Source organism: Phoca vitulina, unplaced genomic scaffold (assembly GCF_004348235.1).
Source record: "Phoca vitulina isolate PV1807 unplaced genomic scaffold, GSC_HSeal_1.0 scaffold60, whole genome shotgun sequence".
NCBI classification, from domain to species: domain Eukaryota; kingdom Metazoa; phylum Chordata; class Mammalia; order Carnivora; family Phocidae; genus Phoca; species Phoca vitulina.
The window spans coordinates 2,054,851-2,078,307 of NW_022589763.1; the positions used below are offsets into that span (position 1 = coordinate 2,054,851).

The 23,457-nt window shown below is 44.4% G+C and overlaps 1 protein-coding gene across 1 annotated transcript in view; it reads right to left on the reverse strand.

Annotated features, from left to right (window-relative positions):
* Positions 1–1,766: 1,766 nt before the first annotated feature.
* The window catches only part of PRKX (protein kinase X-linked), a 78,347-nt gene continuing 56,656 nt past the window's right edge, over positions 1,767–23,457 (reverse strand). The window contains exons 5-9 of the mRNA XM_032391159.1: positions 17,575–17,670; positions 13,777–13,834; positions 11,489–11,566; positions 9,532–9,680; positions 1,767–6,893 (exon numbers count right to left, since the gene is read on the reverse strand). Coding sequence (XP_032247050.1) covers positions 9,555–9,680; positions 11,489–11,566; positions 13,777–13,834; positions 17,575–17,670 — 358 coding nt within the window. The 3' untranslated portion in view covers positions 1,767–6,893; positions 9,532–9,554. The remainder of the gene's footprint in view (positions 6,894–9,531; positions 9,681–11,488; positions 11,567–13,776; positions 13,835–17,574; positions 17,671–23,457) is intronic.

Genomic DNA, 23,457 nt, shown 5'->3' on the forward strand with positions numbered 1-23,457 from the left:
CAAATGCTTGTAACGAGATACTAAAGCCTGAGTCTTTTCTCCATGATGTCCTTGAGAACGAAGATCGTTTCGGGTGAAATTCAAGACCCAGGTGGGCAGGTCCCCCCCTTGGCCAATTGTTGGCTGTGGGAGAGACAGAGAAATGGGGAGCTGTTGTTCGACGGGCATGAAGTCTGGGTTCTGCAAGATTACGTTTCAGAGATGTGTTGTGCCTATAGTTAGCTACATCGTAATGTGCACTGAACATTTTGTTGAGGGTAGATTTCATATTATGTGTTCTTTACCGCAACAACAAAAGTTTATCTCAGCTTGTAACTTCACAGGTTACAAGATGGTTTCTTGCATGAACTTTTGGAAGGCATCTTGCCTGTTAAAATAGACCCTCGGATGGGCTGACTGAGCAGAGTTTAAGTAGATCATAGTTTTCTGCCTAAAGCAAAGCATCAAATCCCAAATTCTCCCATGAATACAGTCACCATAGGTCTTCAGCGTTTTGAGTTTTATCTGGCGTCCAATGTTTGCATCAGAGGGAACACAGAGAATCGGGTTCTTAGTTTCTTTACCCAAGTCTTGTTAGTTTTATTATGGAAACATCACATGGTTCATTGGAGTGACAAGGAACCAGATGGTGCTTAAATCTGGGCTCTGAGATGTATGAACCGTGAGATCTCAAATCAATAACTTGAGTCTTTCTCGGGCTCCATTCTGCTACCTTTAAAGTGGACAGGTACCTACACCTGGCAGTATTTTTAAGTATTAGATGATAATGGAATTGCTGGACCATGATAGCTCCATCTTTAGTTTCTTGAGGAAACTCCAGTTTTCCACAGTGACTGCACCAGTTCGCATTCCCGCCAACAATGCACGAGGGTTCCAATGTCTCGACATCCTCGCCGATGCTTGTTATCTCTCATCGTTTTCGATGACAGCCAGTCTAACAAGGGTGACGTGAAGTCTCACTGGGGTTTCAATTTGTCTTTCAAAGAGATCCCTGCACTCCCATGTTCACTGTAGCACTCCTCACAACAGCCACGATATGGAAACAGTGAATGAGTGGATAAAAAAGATTTGTTACATACATATAAATCTTCTCCTTAAATGTTTTGGGGACAAGGTTATCGGATCCTTTTAACAAAAATGCAAAATGACAGGGCTTCCAGGGAAGTGAGAGACCTGCATGAACAGAACGTGTGGTTTTAAAAAAAAGGAAAAAGAAAAAACTCTATGATGGCATCCAAAAAAAGTCAAGGACACACTCCCTGGATCATCTCTATCAGTCCTTCAAGAACCCTCTGGTTTTCCCCAAAAATGTATATGCACGTGCACACACACACACATCACTCCCTATCCCAAACCAGAATCTCACCACCTAAGCACCTACTCTACAGAAATTCTGGAGCTGTCCCTACCCAGAAGGTTTGGAACCAGACCCGAAGTTGCCCTTGCCTGTCCCTGAAAGATTCCCTCTTGCAAGGGATTTCCAGGAGGAGAGGTGGATGAGCTTGGTCACCAGGTAAACAGGCTCCTGTGGGCCACATCCTGCTATTGGGCTGTAGCTTGCTTGTCAGTATTATCGATCAGACGGGTTGACCTGAGTGATAAAGGCAGGATATTTTTAGCAAGCAGCAGGTGACCTGGAAAGCCAGGTGTCAAGCTATGTGAGTAAAGAGAATGTGCCATCAAATAACTTATTTATTTGTAATGATGAGGACGGCACATTTTTAACAAGCCGCAAAGGCGATGTGCAAAGTCACCCTCAGGCACGGGATTAGAATCTGGCAAAGCGTGGCCTGAGCAAGAAATCTGGCCCCTGAACTGTATTTTTGTTTTAATAAAACTTTATTGGAACACAGCCTGTTCATTTACATATTGTCTAGGGAAGCTTTTGTGGTCTTGACAGACACTGTGTATCCTGCAACACTGAAATATTTACCATGTGGCCCTTTGCAGAAAAAGATACAATAATACTGTATCACATACTTGAAACTTGCTTAGAAGAAAGAATTTAAAAATTCTCATCACAAGAAAAACAAGTTCACAACTATGTGTGGTGATGGATATTAACTACACTTACGGTGGTGATCATTTTGCAATATATACAGATACCAAATCATTATGTTGTTCACCCGAAACTAAATTAATACCGTATGTCAATTATACTTCAATGAAAAAGCTAAAAATTAAGAGACACCTCTGACCGCTGAACTAGATGAATGAAGACAAGCTTGTCCCGAAACCGAAGAAGCAGACCAGAACCAGACGTCTTAAAAGATACAAAGTTTTATTAAACAAACCTGGAATGAATAGTATTATTACATAAATTAGGCAGCAGTAAAATCTTCCTAGGGTATATATACAAATCACAGTGATTTTCATTGTGCAAGAATTGAAAGAATTAGCAACAGACTATTCTTTTTTTCCACATGAGAAGCTGGGACGACCCCACAGGGATCCCAGTGCTGGCTCGCCGGGGCGCACCGCACCTGCAAAGGCACTCCGTCTCGTGTCTGCCGCACCCCACGGCTGTCCCGGGGCCACCCGGCCAGGCTGCCCGTAGCACAGCACAAGGAAGAAGGAAGCTACGACCGTTCTGCAGAGCTGAAGAACCATCTCAGAGGACAAGATGCCCTGAGTGTCAAAAGGCTTGAAATCCCATCTGCTAACACACACACGTAATGACTTTTACTTTAAATTAACAGAGGTGTCCACCAGGGAAGAGCCAGTGAAAGCACAACAGAATGCATTAGAGCACAATAATTTATAGGAAACGGTGACAGAGCGTTTCCCTTTTACTACAAAGGACTGTTAAGCCCACGGGGTCTGCAAAGCAAAGTTGATAGGAAAATGTGACACTTGGCGAAACACCACTCCCGAACTCCACCGCCACCAAGACACAAACGCACTCACGCACACACACACCGAACTACCCAAATACATTATTAACACAACAGTTCATGTGCTTGTCTTCTTGTTTTTGGTAAGTGGACATTGTCCACTGAAGGTGAAGTAAAGAGAAGGCCTTGTCACCTCCCTAAGAAACAGGGACACGCGGTACAGGTACACAGGACTTGTCTAACGCAGGTAACACCCATACTCTCGGTGGATGGACCTCCGCAAAAATAAGAACTCACGCATCACATCCTCAATCTCCACCACAGGAGCCCTCAGCGGCTTCTGTGAACATATTCATTTGGGGATGTAAAAATCAATTGGTTGGGGGGTGGGAAATCCAACCAAGTATTTTTCCTGCACTACAATAACCAAGTGGCTAGAAGGAGAATTTTGATGTGGTCCTAGGATCTGATGCAGCCTGAAGCACTCCCCGCGGGTGGGCAGCCCTCGGTGCCTAGAGAGTGGGGGCACTGGGGTCTCTACTTGATGGCATATTTTCACAGTTCAAGTGGTCCAAAATCTAGAGGCAGCTTAGGTCATACATAGAAATGGCAAATGCATCCCACGTCACGTGACTGTCTAGCGGTATTGGTGATTCTGTCGTTGGTAACAAGGGAGTCCTTAGGTAGAGAGTGCAGAATGAAACAGAACACTGTACCAGATGCTCATGGACTGGTGGGTGGGCAGGGATGGGAAGAGGAGTGTGAAAGCATCACGAGGACTTGAGCTGGGCACTCGCATCTTGTTGTCGGGCTCTCTCTTGACGTATCGTCACGTCAACAGCAGAAATCGAGATGTGTGCAGCACCACGCGGATACGTTTATGCCAGGCAGGGTTGTAACATATGTTCTGCAAGAACTGGAAGGTGGCCAACGCAAATGCAGGATATGCTGTAATTTAATTTCCTTCTTAGCTTTGCAGAGTGCGTTCAAGGGGGTTGGTGACAATTCCCTTAGAAAAACACCACCCACCCCAAAATATTTCTTTGCAAAACACGTGTTTCCTGAGGATTTTTTTAAAATGGTATTTGTTTTTAAGAAAATATTGCCAACTCATAAAATTGCATAGAACAAAAGGAGTCTATCATTTTTTTTCTGATGCGAATTTTGTGAATATTTCCACGATGTTTCCTCTCATGACTTTTGCATGTAGATACCTGATTAGATACCTGAAAATTTCAGAGTGCCCCCACCAAGTAAACTATTTTTCAATTATATACAGTGAGTGTCCCATGTGTTTGAGACTCATTTTGATTAAGTCAGTCTTTGCATTACATCACTCTGCTTAATTCCAGTCCAGCCACGGGCCGTTAACACATGGCATGTGCCACCTCGAATATTGAAATGGCAAGACTGAGTTTAACACCATCTGGTATTCTTGAAATTCCTTTTAGTTTTTAATTTGTTTTGCATGGCTGATTGCCGATGACAATGTTTTTAAAGAACCATGTGATCTGTGCATTCCAATGTTGGCGTTTGTTGAGTGTGTGTGTGCATATCTGTCCAAAATTAAGGCATTGCATTTCATGCTTTCTTGAGGCTATTTTTCACATCCTATATTAAATCCGAGACAGTGAGAACTAAACCCGGGATTATGCACACGGGTCAATGTGTCTACATACAATGCTTTATCATGTTCAAGAAAGGTGTTTCATTTATTTTTATTTTTTTAAGCACAAGGCTCTAAAATAATAATAATTTATTTTTATAAGTCAGAGGATGTGAGATCTTTGCTTTCCCTCATGGGTTTTTATCTCAGGGCACCATCACTTTGCCGATTTAGCCTTATAACAGTCAATGATGAAACAGTTAAGAAACTTCAGGCTGAACCTGTTGCCCGTTCTGGTCCCCTACTGAATGCAAACAGCATGGGGATTGCTCGGTACAGACTAAAAACACCATTCTGTTGGAACATCCATCCATACAGCACACCCTTTAAAAATAATTTTTCTTTGAGTTACTCATTATAAAGAGTTTATTTTACTAAATCTTGTAGTCACTCTGACCTTACTCATTGGATTTGTATTTGAAGAGCAGGTCATGCACGAGAAAGGGGGAAATGTGCCTTCAATTTCAAGCTTGGGTGGGTGCACGTGTTCTTCATTCCACCTTCCAGCACATCTGCGTGCTTCGGACTTGTGAGTGGGATCTGGCCAAATATGGTAGGCAACCGCACGGCCCTTGACATTTTGCTGCTTAAAGAGATGTATGACTTTGCCATGCGGCGGCTCTCCACGTCCACAGACGTGCTTGCAGAAGAGAGGTACAAAGGGTTACATGGAAAGAAAAGGTCTTCCCAGGCACGGCACTGGAAAATAATGTCTACGATGGCCAAGAATCCACAAGGTGACTCAAGAACATGGGAGCTGGAGAAGCCTTGGAGAGGGTGCCCAGGCTTGCCTCTTCCCCGCACCCATCTCACCATCACACCTCCCAGGGCAAGCACTGCTCCCATCCCCGCTGCCCAAGGAGCTGGACTTTTCCAGGCCAACCCTGGGAAGAAAGGAAGGGTACAGAAGGGGTCTTGGAGGTCTGTGTGGGTGTCCCTCTGCGGTCACCAAAGACTCTGGCACCCACTAGTTAAGCGCACAGACGTCCCTGCAGAAGGTCACGGTTGAGCCCCACGACCAGACACAATGCAGACATGGCAACTCTGTTTGTCCAGCTGAGTCACGGTCAGCAGAGAATGGGCAACACCTTGAGATTTGTACAGCGAACTTCAGAATGAGGAAGAGAAGCACAAGACAAAGCAATGGATCACGGAGAGCATGGACCCCTAGGACCTCTTTACACGCCCTGTTTTCTGGGAAGATCCACATCTAGCCAACACACTCACTGGAGCCCACTCCACATCCGCCTTGCATTATGTCAATCCCAAGGGGAAAGCATTTGCAGGGTGCTCTTCATGGTATCTTCACGATCAGGTCCAGAGAGGAAAAGACAAAATCTCAGCCACCGATAAGCACGCCCTACCTACGAGACAAGAGTGTGCCGGACACACCCAAAACAACATTTACGAGGATAGAAACAAGACAGGTTAATTTCTACTATGCTGAACACTGACATCCTACAGCTCATTTGCATCTTATTTTTCCCACAATGGAAGTTAAAAAAAAGAAAGTTAAAAAAAAAAAAACACGTTTGCATGAAGGTCATCCATGCAACTGAGCCAACAGTCATTTGTTAGCTCTGCATTTTGTTGGAGAGAGAGTTCAACTGGAATTTTAATAGGTAGCCACTAGCCTCAACCCCCCCGCCGCCCATGGAGTATGAAATTTCTGGATGTGATGCAGGAAATTTCTGGACTGTGTTCCGTTCCTTGAACAACGTTAATGGCCATTGGTATTCTCAGACTCAAATTCAAACTGATACACCCTTGTCTTCCCTTCTGGCTTCAAGACCTAAAGTCACCAGACATGAAGCACTAAAGACATGGGATGTGGACCACCACATGATGTTTTCTTCACAAGCTACAAAATGCACATCAGACGATAAAAAATGCACACATCATATCTGTCTTAGCTTTTGTCCCCAAGAAAAAGATTCTTGAAAGAGCAATTTGGAAAATAAAAATCATAGACTCTGCCAAGTATGAAGATTTACATCACGGTACAATTCCTGTGCACCAGACATATGGTCTTTTTATACACACACACACACACGCGCGCGTGCACACACGCCATCTGTGGTTATAACCGAACACGTTCAGTTCAAACTTATAAAGTTAAGTCTGTGAGGAAAACCAAGATATCACAGTAGGTTCATCACACTAAGAGATAAGATAAAATCTACAACCAAACAATTTTCCAAAAGGTCCTACTGTGCAGTAGATTTCCAGTTGCTTAATGATGCTTAATTTCCAGTTACTTAAATAATGCCAGGTCCATGACTTTGTACGGATATCCAGTCTCTTTATATACATCCAGATTTATAGAATATGGAAATGTCCTTATCCCGTGGACACGACCCTTCTTCAGGGCTGATGTGCAGGTTCAAATCATCCTGTTTGCAACATGAAATAAAAAAGAATTTTGTTAGTTTTCAGAATAACTGGGTAAGTTTTGTAATAATCATACTAATAATTCAAAAATAACTCAATAATACACACACAAAAACCAACTTTCCATTGAAATTCTTCTTGCAAAGACCCATAAGCACGAATTCTAAGGGGTGGGAAATGCTTAATAAAATAATTAAGCAGTGAGATGCCCGGGTTGGCTCAGTCGGTTCCCAAGGATACGCACCGCCTTGAGAAAGTTATTCCTATCTGCAGAATCTGCTAAAAAGGTAGCTGGGGCAGCTGGGGGCACAACTCCTAACCGTGAATAGAAAACTATCCACTGACGGGGATGCGGAGAAAGGGGAACCCTCCTACACTGTTGGTGGGAATGCAAGCTGGTGCAGTCACTCTGGAAAACAGTATGGAGGTTCCTCAAAAAGTTGAAAATAGAGCTACCATATGATCCAGCAATTGCACTCCTGGGTATTTACCCCAAAGATACAAAAGTAGGGACCCGAAAGGGTAGGTGCACCCCGATGTTTATAGCAGCAATGTCCACAATAGCCAAACTGTGGAAAGAGCCAAGATGTCCATCAACAGATGAATGGATAAAGAAGATGTGGTATATATACACAATGGAATATTATGCGGCCATCAAAAGGAATGAGATCTTGCCATTTGAAACGATGTGGATGGAACTGGAGGGTATTATGCTGAGCGAAATAAGTCAAACAGAGAAAGACATGTATCATATGACCTCACTGATATGAGGAATTCTTAATCTCAGGAAACAAACTGAGGGTTGCTGGAGTGGGGGGTGAGGTGGGAGGGATGGGGTGACTGGGTGATGGACACTGGGGAGGGTATGTGTCCTGGTAAGCGCTGTGAATTGTGCAAGACTGTTGAATCTCAGATCTGTACCTCTGAAACAAATAATGCAATATATGTTAAGAAAGAAAAAAAGAATAAGAAGAATGTAGCAGGAGGGGAAGAATGAAGGGGGGGAAATCGGAGGGGGAGAAGAACCATGAGAGACGATGGACTCTGAAAAACAAACTGAGGGTTCTAGAGGGGAGGGGGGTGGGAGGATGGGTTAGCCTGGTGATGGGTATTGAGGAGGGCACGTTCTGCATGGAGCGCTGGGTGTTGTGCACAAGCGGTGAATCATGGAACACTGTATCTGAAACTAATGATGTAATGTATGGGGATTAACATAACAATAAAAAAATAAAAATAAATTTAAAAAAAATTTCAAAAAATGAAGTGTAAAAAAAGAAAAAAGAAAACTATCCACTGAGTACACGACAAACCCCATCGGACGGCAAATTTGTGTTTCCTTAAGTAAATTTAACAGTATCTCTGTTACAAAAAGGCCCCAGTCCTCTGACTTATCAACGAAGTGTCCTTCACTAGAAAACATACCATGTCTTCCATCATTTAAAGATGACTGGATAAAAATAACACATAAAATATTATGGGAAAATCATTCAAAATTGAAGCAAATGAAGAGAACAGAAAATAAAACCCGAATTTAGAAACCCCTTCTATTTTTAAAACTCGTAACTGGCCTTCACTAGCTTTGCAGGAGCTGGAAAAGCTAAAGAGAGTCTTTAAGAAAACCTCAGGAGAACAATCATTATGTGTTGAAAAGACTAAAACCCATCAAGCAGACATGTTCCGTTCTCATCCACACGGCCACCTGTTTCTCTTACTGAATTTTTGTTTCCATGTTTTAAGTTTTAGGCAGGTTTCCTCTCATTATCTGCATGGCAATACCAGCCGAGAGTAGAGGTTTCTGGTATACCACGCCTCCCTCCCTGCGAGGAGGGCTCTATAACAGTGGCAATTTGCACATGATATTGACCGGACAATTATTTCTCCCATTCCTCATAAGCACTGTTGGGGGGACAGAGGCAAAAAACAAGAAAAGTCAAGGAGTAGACATATCATCAGCAGTATCTTGCTTCTCTTCCTTCCCGCAATTTTTCTTGCCTGGGTGTCGTGAGAAGGAAAACCTGATTTAAGTGGTGTATGTCACCGAGCTCCTCACAGAACTGGAGTAACTGAAAGGTCTTTACTACCCACATTCAAAATGCTTCAAAGTCATCAAGTCATAGATTCCACAAACAGAGTCATAGACCTTCAAAGGTTCCAAGAAATGAGAGACTCAAAAATCCATTCTTTTAAATGTCAAATGGAGCTTAGCAAATTCCATAGGAGGTGTTCACTGCTGTCATCAGTTTTTAGTGAAAAGGGGACCTAAAAAAAACCCTTTTGAAAATATTTGGTAGGTATCTATGAGGAAGCTGGTGTGGGACTCAGGGTTTCCAGAACACAAGAATTCAGGAATCTTTACCAAAGGGGCTGTGTCCCTGGAATGCAGGCGTCTTACTTAGCCCTAGATTCTCCCCCAGCAGGTGTGGGATGTTGGGGGCAGTGCTGTCTCCGGGCCACACCACGTCTTGAGTAACACACCCCAGGGCGTTGATGAAGCTGATGCTCGGAAGGACTCCATCTAGCTCCGCCCCACTGCTCGAGTTCCAGTGGATGAGGGAAGCCCCACTCCAACAACGCAACATCCCCTTGAGGTGAGGACACGTCAACCTCACCGATGCGTAATTACTAAAACTAAAGATATACCTCCCAGATGAGGATTCCTGTCCTCAGAAATTCTTGAAGACTTCCAAATCTTTCGGTGACACTGGAGGGGCCGTGTTCCAGTCATTCTCGGGATACGCTTCGAAGTTGGAGGTATCACCCTCGCCGCATAGCTTGGGCACAATGGGGGGCTGCAGGGCAGGGGCAAGACACAAAGGCACAGTCAGAAGGGAATGGTGTGTACCTGGATGGGACGTGCATCCCTTTATGTCTATGACTTCGCATACAAATGGAGATGGTTTGGGGGGAAAAAGCACAAAACATCGAAGTTGTCCTTCCTTTGTTTATGAACGTGGAAAGCTTTGAACTGGAGATACTGCCAATAAGCTATCCGCCAATGGTGCAGTAAGGGGAAGGAAGGGAGGAAGGATGGTAGCCAGCCCTTGCTTCTTAAATTCTAGACTGGAGAACCACCCAGATTCCTTGTTAATGCAGATTCCAAGGCCCGCCCAGGTCTGAGTGATTCTGCGGGAGCTGGTCCAGTGGCCAAGAGCTTGGAAAGTCCCAGAGAGATGTCACGAAGAAGCTCCAGTGTTAGTATCACCGAAGCCAAGCCTCAGTCCCATATCGATAAAATGAGGTCACTGGCATTGAAAAGGAGGTCAGCCAAAGGTTCCCGTAGAGGGCCAGCCAGTAAATATTTTTGGTTGTGCAGGCTGTAGAATTGCTGTGCTGACTACTCAGCCTCTGCCCCGGCAGGGCGAAACCAGCCACAGACAACATGTAAATCAATGCAGGTGGCCGTGTGCTAATAAAACTTTATTTACAAAAACAAGCAAGGGGCTTCAGGAGGAAATAGAGCAAGAGAGTAACACTTGGTAATGCATAACCTTCTAAGATTGATTTGGTTTTTGAACAATGAAAATATATCATTTAGTCAATTAAAAAATAAGTCACTTAATACAATAAAACACTTAAAAGCAGGTCATTGAGACACTGGTGGTCTGGGCTGGACCCTAGGTTCTGGGCTGGGGGCCAGGCATAAGCATTTTTAAAGTCTTTCCACTGATTCTAAAAAGGCCAAGGTTGAGAATGTCGTTATTGAAGACTCATGTCAAAAATACATTTCAATCCTGAGTCGCCTGGGTGGCTTAGTCCGACTGTTGATTTCGGCTGAGGTCATGACCTCAGGGTCGTGAGATCAAGTCCCCCAGCGGGTCCACGCTCAGTGGGGAGTTGGCTTGAGACTTTTCCCTCCCCCTCTACCCCTCCCCTGCTCACATGTGCATGCTCCCTTTCTTTGTCTCTCTAAAATAAATCTTTAGAAATATATATATACACTATATATATATGCAATATATATATTCAGTTCAAAGAAAGGTGATCTAGAAAATATTCTCCATCTAATCTACCACCATCACTGCATAATATCCGTAAGTGCTGGACAAACACCTGATCTGTGTCACACCATTTACCATTCCCGATTAGAAACTGGTGGGATGGGACTCATCTTAGTCATAGTTCCAGTGAGGGACAGAGCCAGGTCTCAAAAAATCCAATTTTAAAATGTGGGGTCTTTTTTTTTTTAAACATTTTATTTATTTATTTGACAGAGAGAGACACAGGGAGAGAGGGAACACAAGCAGGGCGAGTGGGAGAGGGAGAAGCAGGCTTCCCGCTGAGCAGGGAGCCCGATGTGGGACTCGATCTCAGGACCCTGAGATCATGACCTGAGCTGAAGGCAGATGCTTAACGACTGAGCCACCCAGGCACCCCGTAAAATGTGGGGTCTTAATCCATTACCTCTAGGTGTCTCTCTAGCACTAAGATTTCCACTGAAAAGGGATCTTGGCTTATTAACGATTTGAGATGATCAGCTGTATTATACAAATTAATTATGTATCAGCCATAAATAAACAAGTCAGAGTCAGACTCTGCCCCTTGCCGAAGACAGGTAAAGGATGCTGAGCTGACAGTTGCCCACGTACGTATGTTGTACCTTCAGTTTCCTTTGTGGGACCGCCTCCCAATCCACAGTTCGGAACCACCGGTGTCGTTTCACGTCATCCGCTCCATTCTTCAAAAGAAACAGGCATCATCAGTAGACAGAATTTTGACAGGACAGGGAAGAAAATATTCCAGAGAATCTCTACTTTACTCAGTATAGAATAAAAAAAAATTAAATCAAATTTAAACAGTGTGCTATGTTTTGAGTAATGGTCCCTGGACCGTGAGCTAGGAGGGGAAACGTATAAATGAAGGTGTTTGTTCTGTTCACTTTAATTCATAATAGAAACAAATCCCATCATTACTACTCTGGACCACACATAAAAGTAAGACTATGGCTCAGGCTCCTGAGATAAAACAAGACAGACACACGGTCATTTCTGAGTCTGCCACCTGTTTCCGTCTTGACAGTTTTCTTTGGTACTTAGCATCCTCATCATACAGACCTGGAAACCAAGGTTCACTAAATGGTGTAACTGGCTAATTATTGTGAAGCTAGTAAATCACACGACTAGGACTCAAGCCCATGATGTCCAACTTCAGAGATCTGAACAGCTACCCAGCAGAGCCTTCCAATTATAGTATCAGTGTGTCTGTGTAATAGTAACGGTGTGTTAAGGTCTGTCTGCTTCCTTCTCGAGGGTGATGCCAACAGCCAACCTGCAGATGCCAATGGCATCATGGTCTTTGAAAATCCCTCCCAGGTGTTCAGCCTTTGACCCTACCCTTCTTCTCCCTTTTAACGGCCCTTGGAGCAACTTTTTTAATCTATTAAATGTTGGGAGTTGTTAAGATAGAAACACATGAATTCTGTGACATAGGAAGAAGCCAATGGATCTGAATATAACAAAGTTTGTGAAATGTCACCTGGAACCTATGCAGAAGAACTTATTTGGAAATAGGGTCTTTGCAGATATGATTAAGCGAAGGATCTTAGAAGAGCTTATCCTGGATCAGGGTGGCCCTAAATCCCAGGACAGGTGTCCTTGTAAGAGACAGAAGAGGAGACACACACACAGAGGAGAAGCCACGTGAAGATGGAGGCAGAGACGGGAGGGATGCGGCCACAAACCCAGGGATGCCTGGAGCCCCAGAAGCTGGAAGAGGAGGAAGGACCCTTCCCTGGAGCCTCTGGAGGGAGCATGGCTCTGCCCCGCCTGGATCTCAGCGGCCCTGCCCCGCCTGGATCTCAGACTCTGGTCCTTTGTTATAGCAGCCACAGGACACAAATACATCCAAATCAACAGAGGGTCCTGAGAGTTTGGTGGAAATCAAACCTCACACAGAGGTCTACTGTGTCTCCCAAGACTAAAGCAGACAAGACCAACGCACTGCCCACGTTTAAGTTCCTCCATGGATGTCCAGAACCAGAAATAGCTAAGATGTTCCCAGATTCTCTTAGATTCAGTGGTGCCACAAGAGAACAAAAACATGCATATAAGATATCATACCATTTATGCAACCATCTCTTAAATGTATTCCCCTCCACATGAAAAGTTTGTGAAAATCATACACTATGTACACATTCTCAAATGATTAATTCACACACAAATGTGCACGCCTATGGTTATGGCACTATTCACAACAGCCAAAAGAGGGAAACAACTCCAATGTCCATCAACGGATGGATGAGTAAGCACAATGGGGTCCACCCATGAGTGTGACTCGGCCATAAAAAGGAACAAAGCACTGACACCTGCTAGCATGTGGATGGACCCCGAAAACATGATGCTCAGTGGGAAGAGCCAGACGCAAAACATCACTTATGGTGTGATTCATTTACATGAAAGCCCAGAACAGGGAATTCTACAGAGACAGAAAGCAGATTAGTGGTTGGTCAGGGCAGGAAGGATGGAAGGATCGGATAACAATAGCATAGGGTTTGGGGTTTCTTTTTGAGATAAAGAAAATGTTCTTTAACACGGACTGTGGGAATGGCTGCACAACTCTGGAAACGTATTAAAAGCTGTTGGACTGCACTCTTTCAATGGGGAGGCGTGTACGGTATGTGACTTATAGGTCAATCATGTTATTTGAACAGTCGAAATAAATAAGCAAAATACCGACATCTTCGAGATGATGGGTGAGTCGTTTACTCGTTTGCAGAGAAGAAGGGATGCGGTACAGACCCAGGTGGATTTCGCATGCCCAGACAACCAGATTTGAAATGTAGCCAACAATTAAACACGATCTCCGTGCCTTTGTTTCTATTAATGGAAACGTATGGTGCCAAGTGACAGGAGTGTCTAATGGATGATACATATGAAAACGAACACTGACCTTCATGTTTCCGAGGCGTCTGGTTCTGTCAACAACAAGCAATTTCCTAATGAGGTCTCTATTTGCGGGAAAGAGACAAAAAGAAGATGCATCTTGATACGGACCCAAGCAAACACAGCATGTCAACCACAATAAAATCTGCCCACACGTTATGTATCGGGAGAGAGGATCAATTTTCATTTTGCCTCAACATTTTCTCTCAATTGTTTCTTCATTCACCGATACTCATTTCCAAATAATTTATGGAAAGCGGGGTTGGCTACACGGAGCAACAGAGCGAAGGGGAAAAGGTTCATTAAATCATTGTGCAGAAAACGAGCCTTTCAAGAGAACATGCGAAAAAATTACGTGCCTGCCCCAAGTATAGCGATATTTCACTTAAAATACACCCATGAGGCTGTCCTTGCCAAAGAGAAGACATCTGCTTTTACCAAAATGAATGGCCACGCTTTGCCCTAAGGGTCTACTTATTTATGGGATTCTGGCCGTACGCTGCTTGCTCTCCTATAACATGTGAGTCCCTTAGACCCTGCTGCTCCACTCATTCCTTCCTCCTAAATAGCAGGCTGTTTCAGAACACAGGCCCCTTAGGATTAGGCCAGGCCAGTTAGGATCTGACAGTTAAGAGGAGTATCAAGACATTCAGAGGACAGGCTAGTTCTAAGAATAAAAGGTAAAGAAGTAAAAATTGTGTGTGTGTGTATGTCTTTGCACATAATAAAAAGAATACATTATGTATAGTAGTATCTAGAGACTTCAAATATATATTGGAATCCCCCAGACCAATCAAAAGACCCATGGCCCAGCTTCAAGAAAGCCATGACACAACTTTACAAGACTAAGATGTACCTTATGCCCACCCCCAAACTCACACCACAGCGTGGGCTCTGTGACCAGCTGGGAAGGCTGAGATTCCAAGGCCCGTGGCGATGTATGTGGAGGCCCAGGGTCCCAAGATCCCCGGTGCCTTATGTCTAGACTGTGAATCACCAAACACCACGCTCCTCAAACAATCCCAAATAAATGTGTTTTTTTTTCCTTCTCTTTCCCCACTATTTACCCCCCTGTCAGCCCTGTTAGTGCATATACCTAGAGCTGTCTATACTGGGATTCTAAATCAATGACATTTTATTTAAAATATAAAATCAAACCCTCACAAAACAAAAGTCCCAAAAGCAAAGGGTATGGATGTAAAGGGACCATCCAATATGGCAAAGCCGTGTAGGATCTCTGGACGTGTCTGAACTCTGGGCGGGCCTGCAATCCTGGGACGGGCTCTGTAGCCGTGGGCAATCGCTTTATTCACAGCGCCCGAAATTCTAGATCTTACTCACTATCCTGCCTGGCTTCTCTGTGACCACTGAGACAGGAAGAAACCCTGGTTAGGTATTTGGTCTACCAAACTGGCAACAAGCCCCAAAGCTCTGATGTCCTTTCAGCTGTCTAAGCTCCTGTAAGGAATCTCAGTGTCAATCCAAAGACACAAGTGCCCAGGCAGGAAGGTGACACAGCCAAACGCCGAGGTTGTGCGAACCAACAACAGAAGACCTTGAGAACCTGAAAGTCAAAATTCCACTGTCATGGCACCCAACGGCAGTGATTTGGATATGCAAGCCTCATGAGGGTCCTGCTTCTCAGCCAACTCAGGATGATCTAGGCAACACTGGGAAGAAGTGAGGTTCTTCTCAACCACCATCTGCCATCAGCAACTGCATCCAAGGATCCCAGGTTCCTGCTCTGGCTGAGCCCTCACGTTGGGAACACGGGGGTCCCAGGGCAAGAGAGAAGAGGAGCCTGGGGCTGCTAGAATGAGGAACATTCTAGACCAAAGGATAGCAGCGCTGACACTGCTGGTTCTCTCTTCAGAATTGACTACAAGGAAAAAAGGCGTAGGTAGCAAGACACCAGACGTAGATTAAACTTACGTTTGTTGTATTCCATTCTTTTCCATGGAACGGTGTAAACTTACTCAATATTTCATATGACTGACCTGAGCCCTTGCCACCAATGATGGAAGAAATGACCTCCGAATTTATGCACTGTCCCTTCTCTGGGGAAACGTCTCTAGGAAGAGCTGAAGTCATTCCTTGTAAGAGGAAGTGAATACATCCTCTGAGGGTCTGCCTAGCCTAAGACCTTCAGGGGGTCTCCACAAGGGGCTGTTTTGAGAATGCAAGAGACAGTCCATGCTCATTTTACCTGGAGCAAGCACACCCACAGCAACAGCTAAGCCACAGCTGTATACGTCAGGCTGGATTCCACCAGTGTGCGCCCACAGCAAGCTGGCAGATGTTCACACCCCCTAGATTTACCCAGAATGTCAATGGTCTAAGGTCACCCATTGGCCAAGCTGCCAATGGGTGTAAGCAGATTTTAATCCAAGCAAACCGCTGGTCAATTGTTGGCACATACACAAGTAAATTTTTTAAAAAGTCCATGTGACAAAATGTCACTCAAGTCCAATGGGATCTGGACCCTGGAGGAGAAATTCTATATAATAGTTTTCATTTCTTTCTAGGGAAAATAAACTTTTGACTGCTCGATCTCCCTCTGCACCTCCCTGTCTTACCATTCGCGGGACAGAGTACCCACCTTCTGGGTGATTATTTTTAATGGAACTTAGTTTTTTTTTTTTTTTTTAAGATTTTATTTATTTATTTGACACAGAGAGAGAGACAGTGAGAGAGGAACACAAGCAGGGGGAGTGGGAGAGGGAGAAGCAGGCTCTCTGCGGAGCAGGGAGCCCGATGCGGGGCTCGATCCCAGGACCCTGGGATCATGACCTGAGCTGAAGGCAGATGCTTAACGACTGAGCCCACCCAGGCGCCCCGGAACTTAGTTTTTTTGCTAGTCTTCTAAACTTGCCTGCTGTGTCAAACACAACACAACCTCTGGCCCAACCAGCCCAGAGAAACACTGTCTTCTACTTGGACGGAGAGCCTCTGGAGGAGTGAGATGACCTTCACCACTCAGAAAAGCGACTGGATGCAGCCAGCCGTCCCAGCAGCTGACCCAGTGTCATGAAACCAGTTTTCTCTGAACTCGCCGCCCATGGGCTACTTTAAAAAATAGCCAAGAGAGAGAAAAGTTTAATTCTTGACTAAATGCAGTTAACCACCTTGTGATCAGCAGGGCTTGGTGCACCCAGCACTTCACCTGGGAAATGCAAGGAAAGAACTAGAAATCATGGTACAAAAATGTCTACAAGGTGACCAGATGGACGAAGGTAACTGGAATGCCAAAAGCATTCCGAGATTTTTAAAAACTTTTCTCCCCGCTGTTACCACAAATTTAATCAACTGCATACCCAAAGTTACTAACATTGAAGCCGGAGAAAAGTTCTCATAGCAGGTGTTCATCAGCCTCAATTTTAGCATGAAAAAGGAATTTAAGAATGAAAATAATTTAAGCAGGAGGAAAAAGAGACAGCCTGCTAAAGCCATCAACACTCCCGCCAACTGCAAAACCAGCTAAAGGAGGTGGGGAGTTGGGAGGGACCCTTTTCGTCAAATACCCAAACGGCTCTCTTACTCAATGTGATTCACAAATGCCTTTATTGGGTAACTGTAAATGTCATTTCTCTCAAGACACATAAAATCTGGCCAAGAGTCACAAAAAGGCTAAGTCTCATTACAGTAGAATAACGACCACCTTTTCCCGTCTTGTGGAAAAGCTGACTGACCAGAAGACGTGAAACACAGAGCAGAAAGAACGGCAGTAAGCTGCCTGCTCTGTGATTTTCTTGTCTGTGATTTTAAAAATAAACACCCCCGACGAGGAGGGAAACAGTTTACTTACTTTACACTGAAATCCAAATGTCTGGGGAAATCTATTTTGCCTGCAAGGATTTTTTGATAAATGCCAAATGGGTTGTCATCAAAAAACGGAGGAAACCTGTAAGAAAAATAAACACCTATTTTTAGCAGAGAGCAAGCACGGAAACAAATCCCTGCTTTGTAATGAGCACTGTTTCTGCTTGACGCAAGCAGGACATTCAAAATGTCACCTCCCCTTCAGACCGTGAGCGAAGTTCTTTGTATTCTTCACATTTACGGCACTGTGTGGCACATGGTAGGTGTTTGATAAATGTGAGCAGGGCACATGGAAGAGGATGGGTCATACTGTGTCCTGTTTTTTTTTTTTTGGTTCGAGTAGACTCTACCTCTATAAGCAGCCAGTATTTGAATCTCCATAGTAGATGAATTCACGTAGGTCACACTTAGGGAGCTGGGTGAGAGCAAGGCTGGTTCCTAACTCGTACCTTTACGCCACAAAGATCTAGCACATTACAGCCAGCAGTCCGTTTTTATAAATAAAGTTTTATTGGCAACGCGGCCATGCTCACTCACTTATGTATTGTTGTCTATGGCATAGTTATCAGAAGTAAAGATTGTAGTCCTAGCATAGAAACCAACAGATGTGTCTTCTCTAACACCTTGAAATAGAAAAAAAAAAATCTGAAATAAGCTAAGTAAGAAATATACTTAAAACTGCAAAGAGCTAGAAAAATAAAAGAAAATACAAAAGTTAATAAATATATGCCAGATACCTACCTACATGCCCCGAGGCACAAGTTGTACTTTTGGTATTTGCTCAGAGTGCTGAAGGCAAAGACCCTGAACTCAAAAGGACACCGCTAATGGGATCCTTTAGAAATAGGACTTCTAATTCACTAAAATAAGCACTGGAAATATCTTAGAAAATGGAGTTTTCATGGGGTGGCTCAGTCAGTTAAGTGTCCGACTCTTGATTTCAGCTCAGGTCATGACCTCAGGGTCGTGAGATCGAGCCCGACATTGGGCTCCCTGCTCAGTGCAGAGTCTTCTTGAGATTTTCTCTCTGCCTCTCCCTTTGGCCCCGCCCTCCACTTGTGGTCTTTCTCTCTAAATAAATAAATAAAATCTTAAAAAAAAAAAATGGAGTTTTCAAATGATATCCTGATGGAAGATGGCAACTTTCGATAGGCAAAAAAAAATTTCCTGTTGACTTCAAATCCATTTCTGACGTTTAAAAAAATAAATAAATAAATAACCAGAATACAGTGAGTGCAATGGTGGTCTCCAAAAAGATATATCCATGTTCTTACCCTGACAATCTGTGAATGGGAGCTTATTTGGAGAAAGAGGCTTTGCATTTGGGATTAAGTGAAAGATCCTGACATGATCTAATCTTGGATCAGGGTGACCGTAAATCCAACAACAGGTGTTCTGATAAGAGACAGAAGAGGAGACACAGACCCAGAGGAGAAGCCACATGAAGACGGAGGCAGAGACGTGAGGGATGCAGCCATAAGCCCAGGGGTGCCTGGAGCCCAGAAGCTGGAATAGGCAGGGAGAACCCTCCCTTGCCCCGCCTGGATCTCCACTTCTGGGCCTCCAGGCCTGGGAGAACATGGATTGTAAGCCACCATGTTTTTAGCCATTTGTCCTGACAGCTACTAATACACAGCACACATTTAACTCTGCACATACATTACAGAGAAGTGAAAAACTGAAAAACTAAAGAATAGAATATAAAATACAAAAAAAAAAAAGGAAATTAATGGGAAAGTTGAGGGAGAAGAGGTAGGTGAATAAGGAAAATGGAAGACACTCAGTAAACGTGAAAGTGTAGCCACGTGTGATAAAGGCATAAAACAGCTTTTATTCTTTTTTTTTTTAAATTTATTTGACAGAGAGAGACACAGCGAGAGAGGGAACACAAGCAGGGGGAGTGGGAGAGAGAAGCAGGCTTCCCGCTGAGCAGGGAGCCCGATGCGGGGCTCGATCCCAGGACCCTGGGATCATGACCTGAGCAGAAGGCAGACGCTTAACAACTGAGCCACCCAGGTGCCCCAAAACAGCTTTTATTCTTACGTGACATTTCAGATACACTTTGGAGTGAGCCGAGGCTCAATGCTCAGAAGGCCACAGCGTAATCTCTGAGCCGCTGCTTATTTGGGTTTCATAACTACAAGTACTTTGGCCACTGTTGCTTCTAGAGTTACGAGCTACCACGTCCCGAGAAACTGCGCAGGGCAGGCCCAGGAGGAAAGGTCTATGTGCGCACAGACACTCATCGGGTCCGCGCCAGCCGACTACGCCTTCGAGTTAATAGCTCCTGAGTCAACCGTTGCTGGTCGGCCAGATGCTTTGTCTTACAGTGGCTGGGGAGGTCAGACTCCGTTCTTGGGTGGCGGCCCTGTCTGAGGACAACTGGCTGCATGATTTCATCGGGGGAAAGGCGCACATTCACGAACAGCGCGTTAAACACCAGGAGAAAATGTGTCATTCATACCTAACAACATTTATGGACAATAATTATTAAACAAAGTGTTCTCAGGAAGCAGGCGTTACATGAGTGTATCATGGGGAAGGTATGTTAGTAGTAGTTTAACGAGCGGAAAAAAATGATAATAAATGAGCAGTACCAGATCTTGCCCGAAGGAAGAAGCAAAGAGAACGGGAATCTGAGAATGAGCCCTGCCCTTGCATGTGGAAAGTGCCCTAAGAAATCTTCAAATCTGTCTTTAATCCAACAGAATAGTTCCAGCTCTTAAACAAGCACTGAGAGCTCATTATGTAAGTGAGCTAAAGATATCGAGGGACCCGGTGGCGCTCCGAAGGACGACCCGCTCGTGGGCATGAAGGAAGCTCAAGAGCTTCCTCTCCCAAGTTCACGCCAACTTTGCTACTGTTTCCATCATCTCTCCATGATGACCTGGACATATCCGTTCTCCCCACCTACACCTACCAGGAGAACGGACTGTCCAGAAACAGGCACATCGTGGTGGTAACGTCACGCTCCTGATCACCTTCTTGCACAATCATAGGAGGGGCTGGCCTTGGCGGGCGGGCACTCTGGACATCGGTTCAAGGAAAAGAAGGAAGAGTTTTTGGAAAGAAAACAGAACGGGGAGGTGCTACCGGTCCACCGTTTTTGACATCTTCCTCAAAGACCCCCTCCTCTGGTTACGTGCGTAGAAAACGTAAAGCCCGCATCCTTCTGAGAAAGTGGCAAGGACAAGGGGACAGGCTGTGCACCCGGAGGAGGGCAGAGTGTAGAGTAGGAAAGAGTGCCAGGGACACCCTGTCTGAAGTGTTGACGGCTGTGATTCTCAATGTGGGGTCCCACGGAACCCTGGGGTTCCGTAAGTCTCGTTTGGGAGCTTCAGGGGGGCTTTTTTTTTCTCCACCCCCCCGACCGCAGATCTGAACGTGGATGCTGCAGGACACCTCCAACCGCTACCAGAGAAACATGGGCAGGAGAGGAAGCAGCTGCAGGGGACAATGAGGAAATTCAGAAGTGGTCCAGGGGAAGGCTCAAGTCTGGCGGAACTGCAGACGGAGCCAAGGAATGCCCAGGAGGGATCGGCGGGGCTTGTGGCATCAACACGGACTCGTGTCTCTCAAGATATCCCTCCAGAAAGCCTTGACCCCCTCCAACTACAAATGCGTAAATGAAAATACATTACAATGAACACACAGGTCCCTGCCTCGTATGAAATGCAAAGGTCAGCTCAGAGTGTTTTGGTTGGGAGTGGGTTTTAACGATTCATCATCAATTATTCTAATAAGAGCCTCATAACATATTAGATCCTACTTCATTATTTTCTATTCTACTCCTAATATTCTAGTATATTATATTGGAAATACATTATTGCTAATATTCTATGAGAATATTAAAAACATTCTATTTTCTAATATCCTAAAACAGCGTGTTCTAATATTTGAATGGATTATATCCTAATAATATTCTAATCATTCTAATAGTTATTTTTAACATAATAATCCTAATATATTCACTCTAATATGTACTAATTTTATTCTATATTCTATATTCTATATTCTAATTTTATTCGATTTTATTCTAATTCCGATAATTTTCTTAAATTCCATCAGTATTATTTTCCAAACTTGTATTTACTAATAACATCTCATAGTACTATATTCTATACACAGAATATATCCTACTAGAATGTACCGTAGTAATACAGAGAAAACAGAGCTCGGGAACTTCATCTATTAAGCCCTGGCCGCCAGGGTTCATTTATCGTTAAACAATGCTGACCTCTAGTGGTCAGTAATATTAAGGAAGGCAAATGTGCGGCAGGGCATCTGAGGGGAATCTGATGAATATGGGGACATAAATATTCACAACTGTTGTATCTTCTCAACGGATGGGACCTATGCGTGATTCATGTTAACCTTCTGCTCTGCTTGGGACTTCATGCGCTGGGGTGTCTATTAAGAAATTCGGTTCTGTTTGATTTGCTAGATCCGTCTGGGTGAAGAGTAATGGAAAAATACAAGAGACCAGATAGATGATGGATGGATGGATGGATGGATGGATGAATAGATACACAGGCAGACAGGTAAAGAGAATACATAGATGACAGATAGATGGGTGGGTGGGTGGATGGAGCGATAGATGGATAGATGATGGATGGATGGATATATAGATACATAGATACAGGGATAGATTGATGGATGGATGGATGGACTGATAGATCAAGAGGTATGATGGATGGATGGATGATGGATAGACAGACTGGGAGACAGGATGATAGATAGATAGATAGATAGATAGATAGACAGATAGATATAGGGATGCATGCATGGATGGATGGATTGATGGATGGAAGGAAGGAAAGAAAGATAGACAGGTAGATAGAATAGACAGGTGATGGATGGATAGATGGATTGATAGACAAATGGATGGACAGACAGATGGATGGATAGATATGATAGATATAGAGAGATAAGATGATAAGAGAGGACAGACACATAGATGATAGATACATGGGTAGACAGTTGATAAATAGATAATAGACACGCAGACAAATAAATACAGGTTTTCACAAGACTCCACTCTGGCCACACCCTCAGTGCAGAAATACACCTCTTCCCATCATTCTTTCCAACTGAAAGGGAAGGTTTCCAGGCAAAAAGCTCTGGTCTTTCCCTGCAGGGAATCAGGTGTGGAACTGGGTCAGGCTTTGGGTTCAACTGGGAGTAAACTCCGAGCATCTGCCAAGCTCCCCAGCAGGAAACGGGCCTGAAGAGGGAGGACAAAGGACGAGGCAGGGAGGGCGGAAGGAGGTAGAGGGGCCGCACGTCCGAGGGCCCCCCAGCCAGCGTCCGGGCACCTCGCAGACCAGCTGCCTGTCAGCTACACCATCAGAGAAGAGCCTTTCCTCTGTAGGACCAGGAGGAATCCCCAGGTCTATGATTTCTAAGCGGGGGATGCTTGCTTTATGTTTCTGCTTGAGGAACATCACACCTGTGTGGTGCCTCAGCCAGGCTGCAGTATTCACTCACGGTGATACCCTGATACCTGTTCAACACCTCTGGGAGCTGCATGCGGGGAAAGTGGAACCGTGCAAGCCTCATGACAAGCACGTATGGGCACACACTCTCCTTCCTGGCAAGGAACTCATTCATAAAGTCCTAAACTGTATGCCATTTATTTATCTTTATCCAACACGTATGGTCATTACCTTAGCTCTCTGCCTTGCTCCAAAAGAGTCCATGCAGAAGATTGAATATTATATTCATGGGAGACAGGGATACTTAAACAGGAGGAGGTCCCAAATGCTGGTGCTTCCCATGTGCTTTTGATCTTATGAAAGTACACTTAACTGTGGGTCCCCATTGCCATATTGGCATGGGGAAACCGGCACAGGAGGACATCACAGGTATT